Source organism: Scyliorhinus torazame, chromosome 16 (genome assembly GCF_047496885.1).
Source record: "Scyliorhinus torazame isolate Kashiwa2021f chromosome 16, sScyTor2.1, whole genome shotgun sequence".
In the NCBI taxonomy this organism is placed as follows: Eukaryota; Metazoa; Chordata; class Chondrichthyes; order Carcharhiniformes; family Scyliorhinidae; genus Scyliorhinus; species Scyliorhinus torazame.
In genome coordinates, this window is record NC_092722.1 from 130,262,103 (window position 1) to 130,278,979 (window position 16,877).

At 49.3% G+C, this 16,877-nt stretch overlaps 1 protein-coding gene and 1 pseudogene across 1 annotated transcript in view; both read right to left on the reverse strand.

Annotated features, from left to right (window-relative positions):
• pde6c (phosphodiesterase 6C, cGMP-specific, cone, alpha prime) overlaps window positions 1-16,877 on the reverse strand; it is a 76,458-nt gene that overhangs the window by 6,038 nt on the left and 53,543 nt on the right. The window contains exons 19-20 of the mRNA XM_072477694.1: window positions 5,159-5,233; window positions 4,784-4,867 (exon numbers count right to left, since the gene is read on the reverse strand). Of these exons, the coding sequence (XP_072333795.1) occupies window positions 4,784-4,867; window positions 5,159-5,233 (159 nt within the window). The remainder of the gene's footprint in view (window positions 1-4,783; window positions 4,868-5,158; window positions 5,234-16,877) is intronic.
• Window positions 1,673-2,260, reverse strand: LOC140392421 (coiled-coil-helix-coiled-coil-helix domain-containing protein 2 pseudogene; annotated as a pseudogene).

Below are 16,877 nucleotides of genomic sequence, written 5' to 3' on the forward strand. Positions count from 1 at the left end.
ATGGATTTATTAAATGCAAATCTTGTTTAGCTAACTATTTTGAGTTTTTGATGAGGTAACAGAGAAGATTGATGACGGTAATGGGATACCTGTGTTCATGGATTTCCAAAAGGCATTTGATAGAGTGCCACATAATCAGCTTGTCAGCAAAGTTAAAGCACATGGAATGAAGTGGGGAAGCTTGTATTCCGCGAGTCCCAGAGGAGATTGATTAGGGTATCCCTGTGGGCCTCATGAGGATTATTACAGTGACAAAAGGATTTATGAGAATAGTACCAGCGATGAGACGTCAGTTATTTGGATAGGCTGAAGATTTGGGGTTTGCTCTCCTTGGAGAAGAGAAGGTAGAAGAGAGATTTGATTGGGGTGTTTAAACTCATGAGGGTCTAGGCAGAGTAGATGGAGAGAAACTGTTGCATAAAATCATATAATACCTAGAGTGCGGAGGAAGGCCATTTGGCCCATCAGGTCTGGACCGACTCTCTGAAAGAGAACTCCACCCAAGCCAATTTCCCTGCCCTATCCCAATTGTCCCTTAGGCTAATCTATACATCCCTGGACACTAAGGGACAATTTAGCATGTCCAATCCACCTAACCTGCACATCTTTGCACTGTGGGAGGAAACCGGAGCACCCGGAGGAAACCCATGCAAACACGGTGTGAATGTGCAAACTCCACACTGACAGTCACCCAACGACAGAATTTGAACGGGGATCCATGGTGCTGTGAGGCAGCAGTGTTAACCACTGTGCTACCATGTGTTTCCCATTAGTGGAAGGTTGAGAACCAGAGGACTCCAATTGAAGGTGAATGGTTCTTTTGCCAGAGGTAGAATGAAGAAAAGCTTTTCAATGCTTAGTATCTAGATTGCACAGCCCTTGGCCATCCCTCCAATTAAGCTTTTGTCCTTTTCCAGAACTAACCAAAACCTTACGATACACTGGGGTAAATTTTACGATCCAGTCCACCATGGGATTTTCTGTTGGCGGAACGGAAAATTTCCATTGGCCTCGTGCACGGATTTCCAGCCATCTCTCTATCCACTCTGTCCACGTCACTCATAATCTTGTAGACCTCTATCAGGTCGCCTCTCAACCTCCATCATTCCAGTGAGAACAGACTGAGTTTATCTAACCTCTCCTCATAGCTAATGCCCTCCATACCAGGCAACATCCTAGTAAACCGCTTCTATACCCTATCCAAAGCATCCACATCCTTCTGGTAGTGTGGCAACCAGAATTGTACACAATACTCCAAATGAGGCCTAACTAAAGTCCTGTACAACTGCAACATGACTTGCCAATTTTTATATTCAATGCCCCGGCCAATGAAGGCCAGCATGCTATATGCCTTCTTGACCACCTTATCCACATGCGTTGCCACTTTCACTGATGCGTGGGCATGCACACCCAGGTCTCTCTGCCTGTCAATACTCGCAAGAGTTCTACCATTTACTGTGTAATTCCTAATGCATTGGACCTTCCAAAGTGCATTACCTCACACTTGTCTGGATTAAACTCCACCTGCCATTTCTCCGCCTTAGACTCCAACTAGTTTATATCCTGCTGTATCCTCTGACAATCCTCTTCACTATCCGCAACTCCACCAATTTTTGTGTCAGCTGCAAACTTACTAACCAGACCAACTACATTTTCTTCCAAATCATTTATTTATTTATTTTTTTTTTTTTTCCGATCGCAAGAATATTTTATTCACATCGAGTGACTGTGTACAACTGAGATCGCCACAATCTCATCATTATATCACAATGGGTTTTAGAGTCATTCAGTCCAGCTTTCCCTTCTCATATCCTCCAGACTCCCAACCAGCAGCTCCCACTTTAGGATAGATCATGTGGAAATTTACATTGTTTCAGCACTCATTGAAGCCACCACAAAGGGTCAAGTCATGCTGGTCCTGGGCACACTCCAGGAATTGCTTCATTTCAAACTGGCACGGCATATTCTGCTGGGTCTGTGGCTGTGCCGGAGCATCTGCTAGTGGAGGCTCCTGATAGGTAACGTCTGCCTTGGCTGGCTCTGAGCTGCTTCCTCCACTGAAGGCCCCAGTTAGCGCACACCCCATCACATGGCCAACCGCTGATCCCACCGCCACTCCAGCTGCTGTGGTAGCCATCTGTGCCATCAGGCCTGGCTGCCAGGGCTGCATTGGGGCAGCAGCAACTGCTGTTGGTAGAGGGCGAGTAGGGGCAGGGACACGAGCAGGGCAGCTCGCTCGGCCCCGGCTTCCTCGCGGCATGGAGAGTGTCAAACCGGCTTGAACGCTTGAGGAGATCGAGAGGCCTGCAGAGGCTGAGCGTCAGAGACACATGATCATCGCGTGCGTCCTTCCAAATCATTTATAGACACTACGAACAACAAAGGTCCCAGAACTGATCCCTGTGGAATGCCGCTTGTCACAGCCTTCTATTTAGAAAAGCACCCTTCTACTGCTACCCTCTGTCTTCTGTGCCCAAGTTAGTTCTGTATCCAACTTGCTAGCTCTCCTCTGATCCCATGTGGCATCACCTTTTGTACCAGTCTACCATGACATACCTTGTCAAAGGCTTTACTGAAGTCCATGTATACAACATCTACTGCCTTTCCCTCATCTACCATCTTTGTCACTTCCTCGAAAAACTCAATCAAATTAGTGAGGCACGACCTCCCCTTCACAAAACCATGCTGTCCGTCACTAATAAGTCCATTTGTTTCCAAATGTGAGTAAATCCTGTCTCTAAGAATCTTTTCCAATAATTTCCCTACCACTGACGCAAGGCTCACTGGCCTATAATTATCCCTCCTGCCCTTCTTAAACAATGGAACAACATTGGCTGCTCTCCAGTCTTCTGGAACTTCATCTGAGTCAATGAGGATACAAAGATTACTGTCAAGACACCAGCAATTTCCTCCCTTGCCTCCATTCTGGGGTAGATCCCATCAGGCCCTGGGGGCTTACCTACTTTAATGCTTTTTAAGATGCCCAACACCTCCTCTTTATTAATATCAACATGACTCAGAATCTCTACACACTGTTCCCTATACTCCTCATCCACCAAGTCCTTCTCTTTGGTGAATACTGAGGCAAAGTATTCATCTAGTATCCTACCCATTTCCTCTGGTTCCATACGTAGATTCCCTCCAATATCCTTGAATGGATCAACCCATTCTCTGGCTATCCTCTTGCTCTTTACATATGTATAAAACACCTTAGGATTTTCCTTAATCCTGTTTGCCAATGACATTTCATGACCCCTTTTAGCCTTCCTAACTCCTACCTTAAGTTCCTTCCTACTTTCTTTATATTCTTCAGGGCTTCATCTATCCTAAGCCTTTTAGACCTTACAAATGCTTCCTTTTTCTTTTTGACAAGGTTCATAATATCCCTCCTTATCCAGGGTTCCCTATACTTGCTACCCTTATCTTTCATCCTCACAGGTACATGCCAGTCCTGAATTCTAATCAACTGACATTTGAAAGCCTCCCACAGGCCGGATATTGATTTTCCCTCAAACAGCCTCGCCCAATGAACACTTTCCAGATCCTGCCTAATGTTGTTGTAATTAGCCTTCCCCCAGTCTAAAACCTTCACCTGAGGACCATTCTTGTCCTTATTCCATAAGCAGCTTAAAACTTACAGAATTATGATCACTGTTCCCGAAGTGATCTCCTACTGAAACTTCAATCACCTGGCCGGGCTCATTCCCCAGCACCAGATCTAATATGGCCCCTTCCCGAGTTGGGCTATTTACATATTGTTTCATGAAACCCTCCTGGGCACTCCTTATAAATTCTGCTCCATCCATGCCTCCAGCAGTAAGTGTGTCCCAGTCAATATAGGGAAAGTTAAAATCACCAAGATCTGTCTGCATATTTGTTCCTCTATCTCCCATTGGCTGTTAGGAGGTCTGTAGTAAACCCCCAACATTGCGACAGCACCCTTCCTATTCCTGAGCTCTACCCAGATTGTCTCGCTGCCTGCACCCTCCAAGGTGTCCTTCATCAGCACAGCTGTGATATTCTCCTTAACCAATAATGCAACTCCCCCACCCCTTTTGCATCCCTCTCTATCCTGCCTGAAGCATCTAAATCCTGGAAAGTTTAGTTGCCAATCCTGTCCCTCTTTCAACCAAGTTCCTGTAACAGCAACAACATCATAATTCCATGTACTAATCCAAGCTCTAATTTAATCTGAAATACTTCTCGTATTGAAACTAACACACTTCAGCCCACCAGCCCCGCTGCGTTGAACAACCATTCCCTGCCTGCTCTTCCTCTTAATCTTATTGGTTTTAGTCTGTAGCTCTCCCTCAGTTATTTCTCCCGCTGACCTACTGCTCTGGTTCCAACCCCCCTGCCATATTGGGCAGTTCAGTCTGTTCCTCTGCCTTCCACTTTTCTCCTTACTAGCTTTTGTTTCTATCCCCTCTTTACTATCCTCTGATTTCCAGCATCGGTTCCCACCCCCCGTGCCACATTAGTTTAAACGCTCCCCAACAGCGCTAGCAAACATTGGTTCCAGTCCTCCTTCATTGCGCCAGGCTTAATTAAGAAAAGCCAGCACCTAGATTTAATTGTGGCTTTCAAAGGGGAATTAGATAATCAACTGAAGAGAGTAAATTTTCAGAGCTCAAGGGAAAGGGCTGAGGAGTAGGATAAGAGTTGCATTGTTCTTGCAGAGAGCTGACAAAGGTATAATGGGCTGAATGGCCTCCTCCTGCTTGTAACAATTGCACGATTCTGATTCAGACCAGATAGGGAATAAAACAGCCATTATACTTACTTTATACACAAATGTACACACAAAGTCGATGAAACCAACTTGTAGTTTGGGGAGTTCACCCCCTTTGTTTCTGTCCATCATGGGCTGTTTAAAGAATAAGTAGCCAAGATTTTTAATTTGATAATGTATTTCATTAGTGAATCTTTATTGATTGATATGAAATCTAATTCTACATTATGCATCCTCAAAGTTATATATGCTGTGTTGCTATATTAGTGCAGTGTTCTAAAGGTTCAATTCAGAGATGTGTAAGTTGTGTTTTATTGTGCTTTCCTCAGCTAACTCTTTTTGTATAACATGTATCGCTAATTATCCAAGAAATCTAGCTGTCAATTTGAAACAATGTTAAGTTGGCATTAAATATTGAGATCTTACGATCGGCTGTTGCTGTAAAACTGTTCGTTCCAGATCACCCTGTTCCCAGAATTCATTAGCCACCATGAGGGCAACCTGGAATGAAAACACTGTATGAAAAACAAGCAAAAAAAATATTAAAATGTCAATTTGATGGTAGAATACGAATAGTGCTCGTGTAATATATGGTTTTAATAAGGTTTTAAAATATCACATAGCAAATAAAGGACACATTGACGACATCTATGCAGTAATGAGGCACAAATTAAATTCTAGGTCATTTAAATATACATAAAATTCTACATCTCCACACATCCAAACTTCAGTGGTAATGTTGAGAATAGCAGTAGACAAGAAGTCAGAGATGCATGTAATAAAGAAACATCTGTGATTATGGGTGACTTTAATCTGCATATAGATTGGGTAGTCAAATTAGTCACAACACAATAGAGGAGGAATGTCTGGAGTGTATATGGGATGGTCTTCTGGACCAATACATTGATGAACCCCAACAAGGGACAGGCCATCTTGAACTGAGTGTTGTGCAATGAGAAAGGATTAGTTGGCATTCTAGTTGTGAGAGAACCCTTGGGGATGAGTGACCATAATATAATGGAATTCTTTATCAAGGTAGATAGTGAGGTATTTGATTCTGAGACCAGGGTCCTGAATCTCAATAAAAGTAACAATGATGGTCTCAGCAAGAATTGGTTATGATGGACTGGGAAACGTTACTGAAAGGAAGGACAGGCAGTGGAAGGCATTTAAAGAACGAATAGATGAGCTCCAAAAGTTGTTTATTCCTATTTGGTGCAAGAGTAGAAAGGGAACTATGGTATAACCATGTCTTACAAGGGAAATTAGAGATAGTATTAGATTAAAAGAAGAGGCATACAAATTAGCAAGAAAAAGCAATAGACCTGAGGATTGGAAGCAGTTTATAATTCAGCAAAGACGGACCAAGGAATTGATCAAGAAGGTGCAAATACAATATGAAAGTAAGCTAGCAGGGAATATAAAAACTGACTGGAAAAGTTTCTTATAGGAATGTAAAGAGAAAAAGATTAATAAGAAGGAATGGTGGCCCCTCACAGTCAGAAACACGCAAATTCATAACAGGGAACAAAGAAATGGCTGAGGAACAAAATTCGTACTTTGCTTCTGTCTTCACAAAGGAAGACATGAATAATGTACCAGAAGTTCTGAGAAGTTTTAGTGAGGAGATGAAGAAAATTAATATTAGTAGAGCAATAGTTTTGGGGAAATTAATGGGATGGGATTGAAGGTGGATACATCTCCAGAGCCTATTGATCTTCATCCCAGAGTTCTTAAGGAAGTGGCTTTAGAAATCGTAGATCCATTGGTGGTCATTTTCAAAAATTCTTTGGACCCTGGAATGATTCCTGTAGCTCGAGGGTAGCTAATATAACCCCACTATTCAAAAAGGGAGGTAGAGGGGAAACAAGGAATTATAAACCAGTGAGCCTAACATCGGCAGTAGGGACGTTGCGAGAGTTCATTATCAAGGATTTCATAGCACAGCATTTGGAAAGCAGTGGTATAATCAGACAAAATCAGCATGGATTTACGAAAGGGAAATCGTGCTTGACAAATCCACTAGAATTCTTTGAAGATGTAACTCGTAGAGTTGACCAGGGAGAACCGGTGGGATGTGGTTTATTTAGACTTTCAGAAGGTTTTCGACAAGGTCTCACATAGCAGATTGCTGTGTAAAGTTAAAGTGCATGGGATTCATAGAATTTACAGTGCAGAAGGAGGCCATTCGGCCCATCGAGTCTGCACTGGCCGTTGGAAAGAGCACCCTACTTAAGGCTACGCCTCCACCTTATCCCCGTAACCCAGTAACCCCACCTAACCTTTTGGCCACTAAGGGGCAAATTAGCATGGCCAATCCACCTAACCCACACATCTTTGGACTGTGGGAGGAAACCAGAGCACCCGGAGGAAACCCACGCAGATACGGGGAGAAAGTGCAAATTCCACACAGTCACCCGAGGCCAGAATTGAACCCGGGAGCTGTGAGAAAGCAGTGCTAACCACTGTGCCACCGTGCCGATGTGGCTAGTGTCTTGAGATGGACAGAAATCTGGTTAGTAGGTAGGAAGCAAAAAGTTGGAACAAATGGGTCTTTTTCCGATTGGCAGGCAGTGACTAGTGGGGTACCGCAGGAATCTGTCCTGGGACAACTGTTAACATTATACATTAATGATTTAGATGGGGGAACTAAATAGATTATCTCCAAATCTGCAGATGATACAACGTTGGGTGAGAGGGTGAACTGTGAGGAGAATATGGATATGCTTCAGTGGGATTTGGACAGGTTGAGTGAGTGGGCACATGCATGGCAGATGCAGTATAATGTGGATAAATGTACGGTTATCCTCTTCGGTAGCAAAAATAGGAAGGCAGAATGGGTGTAAATTGAGAGAGGTGGATACTCAGCAAGACCTTGGTGTCCTCATGCATCAGTCTATGCGCATGCGCACCGATGATCGGGCACGCATGCGCAGTGCGGCTGCATTTTTTTAAACGGTCGCAGCTTTTTGTTTTACACGTTCGGGGGGTTTTATTCATTTTATTCATTTTTTTATTTTTTTTTTACAGGTTTGGGGGGGGGTTTATTTGATAAAATTTTACAGGAAAAACTGCAGAACTTTGGACAGATGGAGACTCCATACTTTCCGACACCAGAAGGCTTCACCTTCATCCAACAGGTTCCATTGGAGGAGCGTGTACGAGGGCCAAAGGGACCCAAAACCATTTCCTCCATTTATGTCAGCAGCAAACAAGGTAAGAGAAAATGGTGGGTCGCTCAGGTCGGCCGGAGTGGGTCGCGAAGGTCGGCCGGGTTGGGTCCCGAAGGTTGGCCGGTTGTAAAAATGGATCCTAAGAAAAAAAGTTTGAAGAACACTGCTCTAGCCACCACAGCACTGAGGCTGTACAAGCAGGAGCTGCTTCGGGAGAACCCTGCAGCAGCGGAGTCTTCCCCAGAGGAACTGGAGCACTGAGGATGGAGAGCTTGTTACCTAACAGACCGAGGAGGAGGTGGAAAAGAGGTGCCACATCAGGCCTCGTGTGTACCAGCAGCGCCAGTCATTCGAGGACGTGTCAGACTGGGCATGCCGGCGAAGACTCCGGCTGAGCAGGGGGACCATGCAACATATCTGCAGGATCTTGGTGCACCTGGCACCACAAGGTTATGGAGGAGGACACCTGCTCCCGGTGGCCGTCAAGGTAAAGGTCACCCTGAAGCTTTACGCCACTGGGTCGTTCCACGCACCGAGAGGGGACCTATTTGGGATCTCGCATACCTCGGTGCACAGGGACATCTGCACCATCTCAGAGGCACTTTATGCCCACTTGGTACAATAGATCAAATTTAATGTTGACTGAGCCCACCAAGGTGCCTGGGCAATGGGTTTCGCAGCCATCACCGGGATGCCCCAGGTCCAGGGGGTGATTGACGGATGCATGTCCCCCTACGAGCACCAGCCCATGATAAGCCGGTCTTCACAAAACAGAAAGGGTTCCACTTGATGAACGTGCAGCAGGTGTGTAACCATGAGCTGCACATCATGCACATCTGTGCACAATATCTAGGCAGAGTGCACAACGCCTTCACCTGACAACCTTGAGGTGCATCCCCAGGTGAGGGGTTGGCTTCTGGGCGATAGAGGTTATCCGCTGCAATCGTGGCTGATGACGCCTATCCGGAGGCCACAGACCGACGCTACAACAACGCCAATGCAGCGGGCTTTTCCATGGGCTGGACGTGGGACCGGAGCGAACTCCTGAGGCTTTCCCGCCACCTGGCGCTGCCAGTCCTGGAGGCCTGCTCTTGTCTCGACCAGAGTCTCAATGCTCACGGCCATAGAGCACAGGACTGGGCCACCTCCCTCTGGGACAGTGCCACATCACTCAGTGACTGTGGCACATTCCCCCGGGGATTGGCTCGGGTCAGCCAGCATCGTGCAATGGCGTCGATGCCCTCAGCCATAGCCCGTTGTGACTGCGCCAAGCTCTGGAACTCCTCTGCAATGCACAGTTGGCCCTAGTACATATCTGCCTGTGTCAGGACAGCCCTGTCCTGTGTCTCGGCCACTGCCTGCACAGAGTGCCCCAGGCCTTGGACATCCTGACCCATGGTCAATACCTTCACCCCCAAGGCCTCCACTGCAGATGCCACCCGTGCGGTGTTGGCCTGGGTAGCACAGATGGTCGGCACAGCCTCCTGTCCCTGCGGGTGGTTGGACTCCTTCAACTGCACATGCAGGCTCAAGATGGTTGCTGATAATCCCTCATGTAGTCCCTGGCTGTGTGTCTGCATCTTCATTATCGATGGGACCGCCCTATCGAGAAGCCCAAGACCTGGCTGGACGGCAGATAATCCCTGGGGTCGGGCTGCCCTCCTACTGTCCGCTCCCTCGGGGTTCCTACTTCCACCTGATGTACTGCTGCACGTGTGAGGTGTGTACAGTGCCCAGGAGCCTTTTGACTAGCATGCCTAACCAAGGGTGTCGAAGACAGTTGTGACTGGAAGTCGTTGTCATCCCCGGACTAGTGCTCCGGGTGTCTCGGGCTGGCCTTTGGGGGCGCCGTTCGCTATCCGTTGCCACCTTGTCGCTGGAATCTGCTTGGGGTTGGGGTCAAGGTGGGGGACACCAGAAGGGCCCGCCTTGTCGCCAGGTGATCCCGCAAGGCACAAGACATGACCCCTGATTGGAGCGCGGGTTGGGATGGTGGATGATGTGGGGTAGTGTGGGTGTGATGAGAGGGTGGTGAGGGGCTGGTGTGGATGTGGTAAGGGGGTGGTGTGTGGGTGGATTGGGGTTGGTATGGGGAGGTGAGGGGGGGGTGTGCCACCGTACCATAGGGACACCGGACCTCAATGGGGGGCTCACTTCATTGACCAATGCTGACCTCCGCCCAGTACCCGCTGCTCCACGACGGTGAGGGGCCCCAGATTCAGTTGTATCCCTCCTGTCTTCTGTCTCTCACTCTTCGGTTATGCGCTGCCTTCTCCTTCAGGGTGGGGAGGTGGAGACAGAAAGCACACTGTGTTAGGCAGTCGGACACGTGCAGCGCAGGAGGTGGTCAGCTGGTGGCATTTGTGAACAGGGCACCTGACCATGGTGGGCGGTCCGAGAGCTGGCATGTGGTGCTGGGTAGGGTGCGAACAGACTGCCGGCGGGTGGGGTTCGGTCACCCTCCAGGTGGGGGGGGGGGGGGGGGGGGGTGACAGGTGTGTGGGCCGGGTGTTTGTGCCAGGAGATGGTGCTGCCCACTCACCCTGGCCGCCCTGAGGAGGTCATGCAACCTCTTCCGGCACTGCTGTCTGGTCCTGGTGGCGGGGCCCATGGCGCTCACGGCTTCTGCCACCTGTGCCCAGGCCGGGGGTAAGGCGGTGGGTGGCAGCCTCATTCCCACCCTGGGAAACAAGGTGGACTGCGTTCTCATCCATGGCGTCCAACAGGGTCTCGAGCTCTGTGTCCGCAAACTGGGGTGCTGCTCTTCTTGCTGCCATCTTGTTGGCTGGGGTGAGTGTGTGTGGGGAGTGGCTATGCGGCTGCAGCTTGTCAGCCTCTCGAGTGCCAATCCCGACTCCGTTGAATGGGACTCCGTTTTTCATTGGAGTCGATCATGTTCCACCTGGCACCGGTGGCTAGCCCATTAACAGATCATGAATTGTTCCAAGACCGGCGCCGATTTTGTTGTCATAGAAGTCCACCGATTTAGTCCCGGCATCAATACTTTCGTTTCTGGAAAGGAGAATCCCACCCAATATTTTTGGAAATTTTCTTTTCCTGTGAATTTCTATTGAAAAAAACTGACATCCATCGAATCAAATATGGACATTTAACTATGTTAAATATTTGAAGGAAGAGTAAGGGCGGGATCCTCCACTCAGCCGACAGCGCACCCACGTGGCCACAATGGGAAATCCCATTGGACGACTGCTGGAATGGAGAATCCTGCTGCCGGCGAGGACGCGCCGTGTAGGAAAACGCTACTGGCGGACCGGAGAATCCCACAGTGAATCTTTAAGATGACTGGGGAATTTCAAAATAAAATAAATATAAATGCCCTCCAAGTACTTTTATTTTTCATGTTATCACGCTCACGCAATACTATTTTAAGAACTAGAAATATGAACTTATGAAGTCGTCGGGTGGTAGTACAGAACTTGAGTAGTGCTGAAAAAATAAATTTTGTTGAAGCTTTTTGGCTTGACCAATCAGGGTCAACTCATCAGGGCAATCGCTAGATTACTAATGTCAGGAGAAACAACAACTTTATACTGTATGAAACGAGAGTGCTAATTGGCTGACAAGTGGACTCTGATAGATAGATGCATTGCCATGGAGAATGCACTAGTTGATGAAGACTGACAGTTAACTGCCAAGCATTGTTTGAAATTTAAACCAGGCAGTTGACCCTGATTGGTCAAAGCATTGCCCTGTGTTGAAACCAGCAAAAGGCTGTATCTTATTTTGTTTAGCTGAAACAGGCGCAATGTGTGTTTATGTTCTTTCTGTCTGCAAAGTACATGGCCGAGTGTATTAATAGATGTGCCTTCCAGTACACACAAATGTGCCAAACTGAGCCCGACTGACAATCTTAAATCGGTTGTCAATGTAATTTTTTTTCTTCATACAAACATTTTATTGAGGTATTTATGAATAAACAGAAGAAACAATGTACATACAAATATAAACAGAGTGCAAAAACCGTCTTCCCACTTTTTCTAACACCCTGCTCTAAACTAAACTGTACCCCAGCACCCCCCCCCCCCCGCATCCCCCCCCCCCCCCCCCCCCCCCCGCCCTTCTGCTGACGGTTAATTTTCCCCACAGAAGTCGACGAACGGCTGCCACCTCCGGACGAACCCTAACATTGACCCTCTCAAGGCGAACTTGATTTTCTCCAGACAGAGAAAGCTAGCCATGTCAGTTAGCCAGGCCTCCGACTTCAGGGGCTTTGAATCCCTCCAAGCTAATAATATCCATCTCCGGGCTACCAGAGAGGCAAAGGCCAGAACATCTGCTTCTTTGTCCTCCTGGATTCCCGGGTCTTCTGACACTCCGAAAATCGTCACCTCTGGACTCAGTGCCACCCTTGTTTTCAACACCTTGGACATGACCTCCGCAAACCCCTTACCAGAATCCCCTGAGCTTCGGGCATGCCCAGAACATATGGACATGGTTCGCTGGTCCTCCCACACACCTTGCGCACCTGTCTTCTATCCCAAAGTACCAGCTCATCCGGGCCACTGTCATGTGAGCCCGGTGGACGACCTTGAACTGTATTAGGCTGAGCCTGGCACATGAAGCGGACGCGTTAACTATGCTCAATGCGTCCACCCAGAGACTGTCCTCTATCTCTCCTCCTAACTCCTCTTCCCATTTGTGTTTCAGCTCCTCGATCTGCGTTTCCTCTGACACCATCTGACCCCCCTTATAAATGTCCGAAACCCTCCCTTCTCCCACCCACATTCTGTAAACTTCCCTGTCCTGTATCCCCCTTGGTGGTAGGAGCGGGAAGGTTGAGACCTGCCTGCGTCAGAAGTCCTGCACCTACAGGTACCTAAACTCATTCCCTCCCGTCAATTCAAATTTCTCCTCCAACTCCCTCAGGCTAGGAAAGCTCCCCCCTATAAACATATCTCCCATCCTCTCGATCCCTGCTCTCTACCATCTCCAGAACCCTCCATCTAACCTCCCCGGGGCAAACCGGTGATTATTACAGACTGGAGACCAGACCGATGCTCCCTCTGCTCCCACATGTTTCCTCCATTGCCCCAGACTCTCAGGGCCGATACCACCACGGGGCTGGTGGAGTACCGTACCGGTGGGAATGCCCCCAAACTAGTGCCCTTGCATGATGCCGCCTCTACCCGCTCCCACACCGACCTCCCCCCACCCACTTCCTGATCATGGCTATATTTGCCACCCAATAATAATTGCTAAAGTTTGGCAGCGCCAGCCCGCCCTCCTGCGCTCCAGCATCCCCTTTTTTACTCACAGGGTCTTATCCGCCCATACAAAGCCAGAGATCACCTTATTGACCCGGTTAAAGAAGGACCGAGGAATACGGATGGGGAGGCACTGAAACACAAACAGGAATCTCGGGAGGACCGTCATTTTCACTGTCTGTACCCTCCCAGCCAGTGACAACGGGCGCACGTCCCACCTTCGGAAATCTTCCTTCATTTGGTCTACCAGTTGGGTTAGATTTAACTTGTGTAGCCGTTCCCATTCCTGCGCCACCTGGATGCCTAGATACCGAAAGCTTCCCGCTACCGTTCTAAACGGCACCTCTCCTGCCTCCTTGCCTGGGTCACAAATATCTCACTTTTCCCCATGTTCAGTTTATAACCTGAAAACCAGCCAAATTCCCCCAGATTCCACATAATTTCTTCCATCCCTTCTAGTGGGTCCGAAACATATAGGAGCAGGTCGTCTGCATATCCTGATACTCTGCATTCCACCCCCCCCCGTCCCGAACCAGCCCCTTCCAGCCCATTGAGGCTATCAACGCAATTGCCAGCGGTTCTATGGCCAACACAAACAGCAGTGGGGAGAGGGGGCATCCCAGCCTCGTCCCCTGGTGCAGCCTAAAATAGTCCAATGTCAACTTATTCGTCCGTACACTCACCACGGGTGCCTGATACAGCAGTCTAACCCAGTCGATGAAGCCCCGTGCAAACCCAAAGCGCCCCAGTACCTGCCACAGATAACATTTTATAAAACTCCACTGGGTACCCGTTCCGTCCCGGGGCTTTACCCGACTGCACGGCCTTCAGCCCTTCTGCTATTTCTTCCAACCCGATCGGGGCCCCCAGCCCTTCTACCAACCCTTCGTCCACCTTCGGGAACTTCAGCCCCCCTAAGAATTGCCTCATCCCCTCTGGCCCAGTTGGGGGTTCCGACTCATACAGCCTGCTGTAAAACTCCTTGAACCCCATATTAACCCCTGCTGAATCTCTGATCAGGTTCCCATCTCTGTCCCTTACTTTCCCAATCTCCCTGGCTGCATCCCTCTTTCGAAGTCACTATGTAAGCATTCTGCCGGCCTTCTCCCCATATTCATTAATCGCCCCCCTCGCCTTCCTCAGCTGCTCCACAGCCTTCCCCACAAGCCAAACTCCGCCTGTAGCCTCTGTTGTTCCCTTAGAAGCCCTGCCTCTGGGGCCTCCGCATAACTCCTGTCGACCTGAAGTATTTGTCTTATCAGTCGGTCCGTTTCTGCTCTGTCTACCTTCTCTCTGTGGGCCTGTATCGAGATCAGCTCCCCTCTAACATCCGCCTTCAGCGCCTCCCAGACCATTGCAACCGAGACTTCCCCGTGTCGTTGACTTCCAGTTAGTTTTGGATACATTTCCTCAGCCGCAGCACACACCTCCTCATCAGCTAAAAGTCCCACGTCCCACGGGCGCTGGCCACCCTCCTTGCTCACCTGCAGGTCAACCCAGTGCGGGGCATGATCCGAGATCATGATCGCTGAATACTCAGTGTCCACTACCCCGTCAGTAAAGCCCTGTTTCGGCCAAAAAAGTCAATCCGGGCGTACACTTTATGCACGTGCAAATAGAAGGAAAACTCTTTCACTCTCGGCCGCCCAAATCTCCATGGGTCCACCCCCCACCCCCCATCTGCTCCATAAACCCCTTTAGCTCCTTTGCCATTGCCGTCACCCTGCCTGTCCTTGAGCTAGACCGGTCTAGCCCTGGGTCAATGACTGTGTTGAAGTACCCCCCATGACCAACTTTTGCGAATCCAGGTCCGGGATCTTCCCTAACATCCTCCTTACCTCCCCGAACAGGCGCCGGAATGTGGCAACTAGGGGCTTTTCACTGTAACTTAATTTGAAGCCTACTTGTGACAATAAGCGATTTTAATTTCATTTCATTATAAACTCCACATCATCCCAGTTTGGCGCGTACACATTCACGAGGACCACCGGCAGTCCTTCCAGCTTCCCACTAACCATGATGTACCGAGCCCCCCACATCCACAACTATTCTTCCCGCCTCGAATGACACTCGCTTGTTGATGAGAAATACGACCCCTCTAGTCTGAGAGTCCAGCCCCGAGTGGAAAACCTGTCCGACCCATCCCTTCCTTAATCTGACCTGATCAGTTACTCTAAGGTGCGTCTCCTGCAACATTGCCACGTCCACCTTCAGTCCTCTCAAATGCGCGAACACGCGTGCCCTCTTAACCGGCCCATTTAGCCCTCTTACATTCCATGTGATGAGCCTGTTTGGAGGGCTTCATGCCCCCCCCCCCTTTCCACCGATCAGCCATCACCTTTCTTGGGCCAGTCCCCAGCTCCTGGCCCATGCATCCGCAGGCTCGCCCCCAGGCAGCCTCCGTCCCCGACCTCCCTGTTGTCCCACAGCGAAAGTCCCCCATCAGCAGAACATTTCCCCCCCACCCTCCCAGTAACAGCACTATGCAAACCACCCCCTTCACCAAGCATAACATCTGCTCACCCCCCACTGCGCTTCCGTGAGCTAGCCCGCCCAGCTAGCTTGGTGACCCGCCTCATGGCACCAGACATTTTCCCACCTATTATTCCCTCCTCCCCCCCATCCCCCGCTCAGACACACATATGCAAACAAAAGCAATCCCAACCCAATTGCCCAACAAAAACACAAAGAAAATCAAAAAGAAGATCCAACATCTAAAAATTCACACCTCCATCCCCATCAGTGCAAATGCAAACTTTAACTCACACAGCTCAGCCGCAGGCCCCAAATCAATACAGAAGGCATTACAGATAATGTCCAAACACAAAAACTTTTAAAACATGGATGCTGCAGCAAAGTTCAGTTCAAACACCACAGTCTGCTACCAGCCCTTTCCTTCCAGCGAAGTCCATCGCTTCCTCGGGCGACTCGAAGTAGAAATGTTGCTCCTCATGAGTGACCCAAAGACGGGCCGGATACAGCAGCCCAAACTTGACCTTCTTCTTGAAAAGGGTCGACTTTATTTGGTTGACCTGCTCTTCTCCTGGGCCACGTCCGCGCCCAAATCATGGTATATACGCAGGATGCTGTTCTCTCATTTACAACTCTGTGTCTGCCTGGCCCACCGTGAGATACACTCCTTGTCCAGGTACCTGTGGAATCTCACTGCCATCGCCCTCGGGGGGGTCCTCCACATGCGGCTTCCTCGCTCTGTGCACCCTGTCCACCTCCAAGCGTCGTTTGAACGTCCCCTCCCCTAGTAGCTTCTCGAACAAACCCGCTATGTATGCCCCTGCGTCCGTTCCTTCGGATCCCTCCGGGAGACCCACGATTCTCAAGTTCTGCCGGCAGGACCTGTTCTCTAGAACCTACACCTACACCTGGAGCCTTTTCTGTTGGTCTCTCAGCATCCCCACCTCCAACTCCACTGCAGCTTGATGTTCCTCCTGGTCAGCCAGCGCCTTCTCCACTTTCTGGATCGCCCGATCTTGAGCATCCAGTCTGAGTTCCAGCAGCGCAAACAATTCCTAATCGGGTCCAAGCATTCCTGTTTCTGCTTGGGGAAGCCCTCCTGTATGAACTGCATCAGCTGCTCCGTCGACCGCTGGGTCGTCGAGCCAGGACTCCGGTCGTCTGCCATGCTTTCTCCCTCTGCAGCTTCAGCCCAAGCCTTCTCTGTTGCCTATTTCTTCCTTTGCGAGCACTCCTGGTCCGCCTCTCCATGCACTGATGTAGGATTCCTCTTCA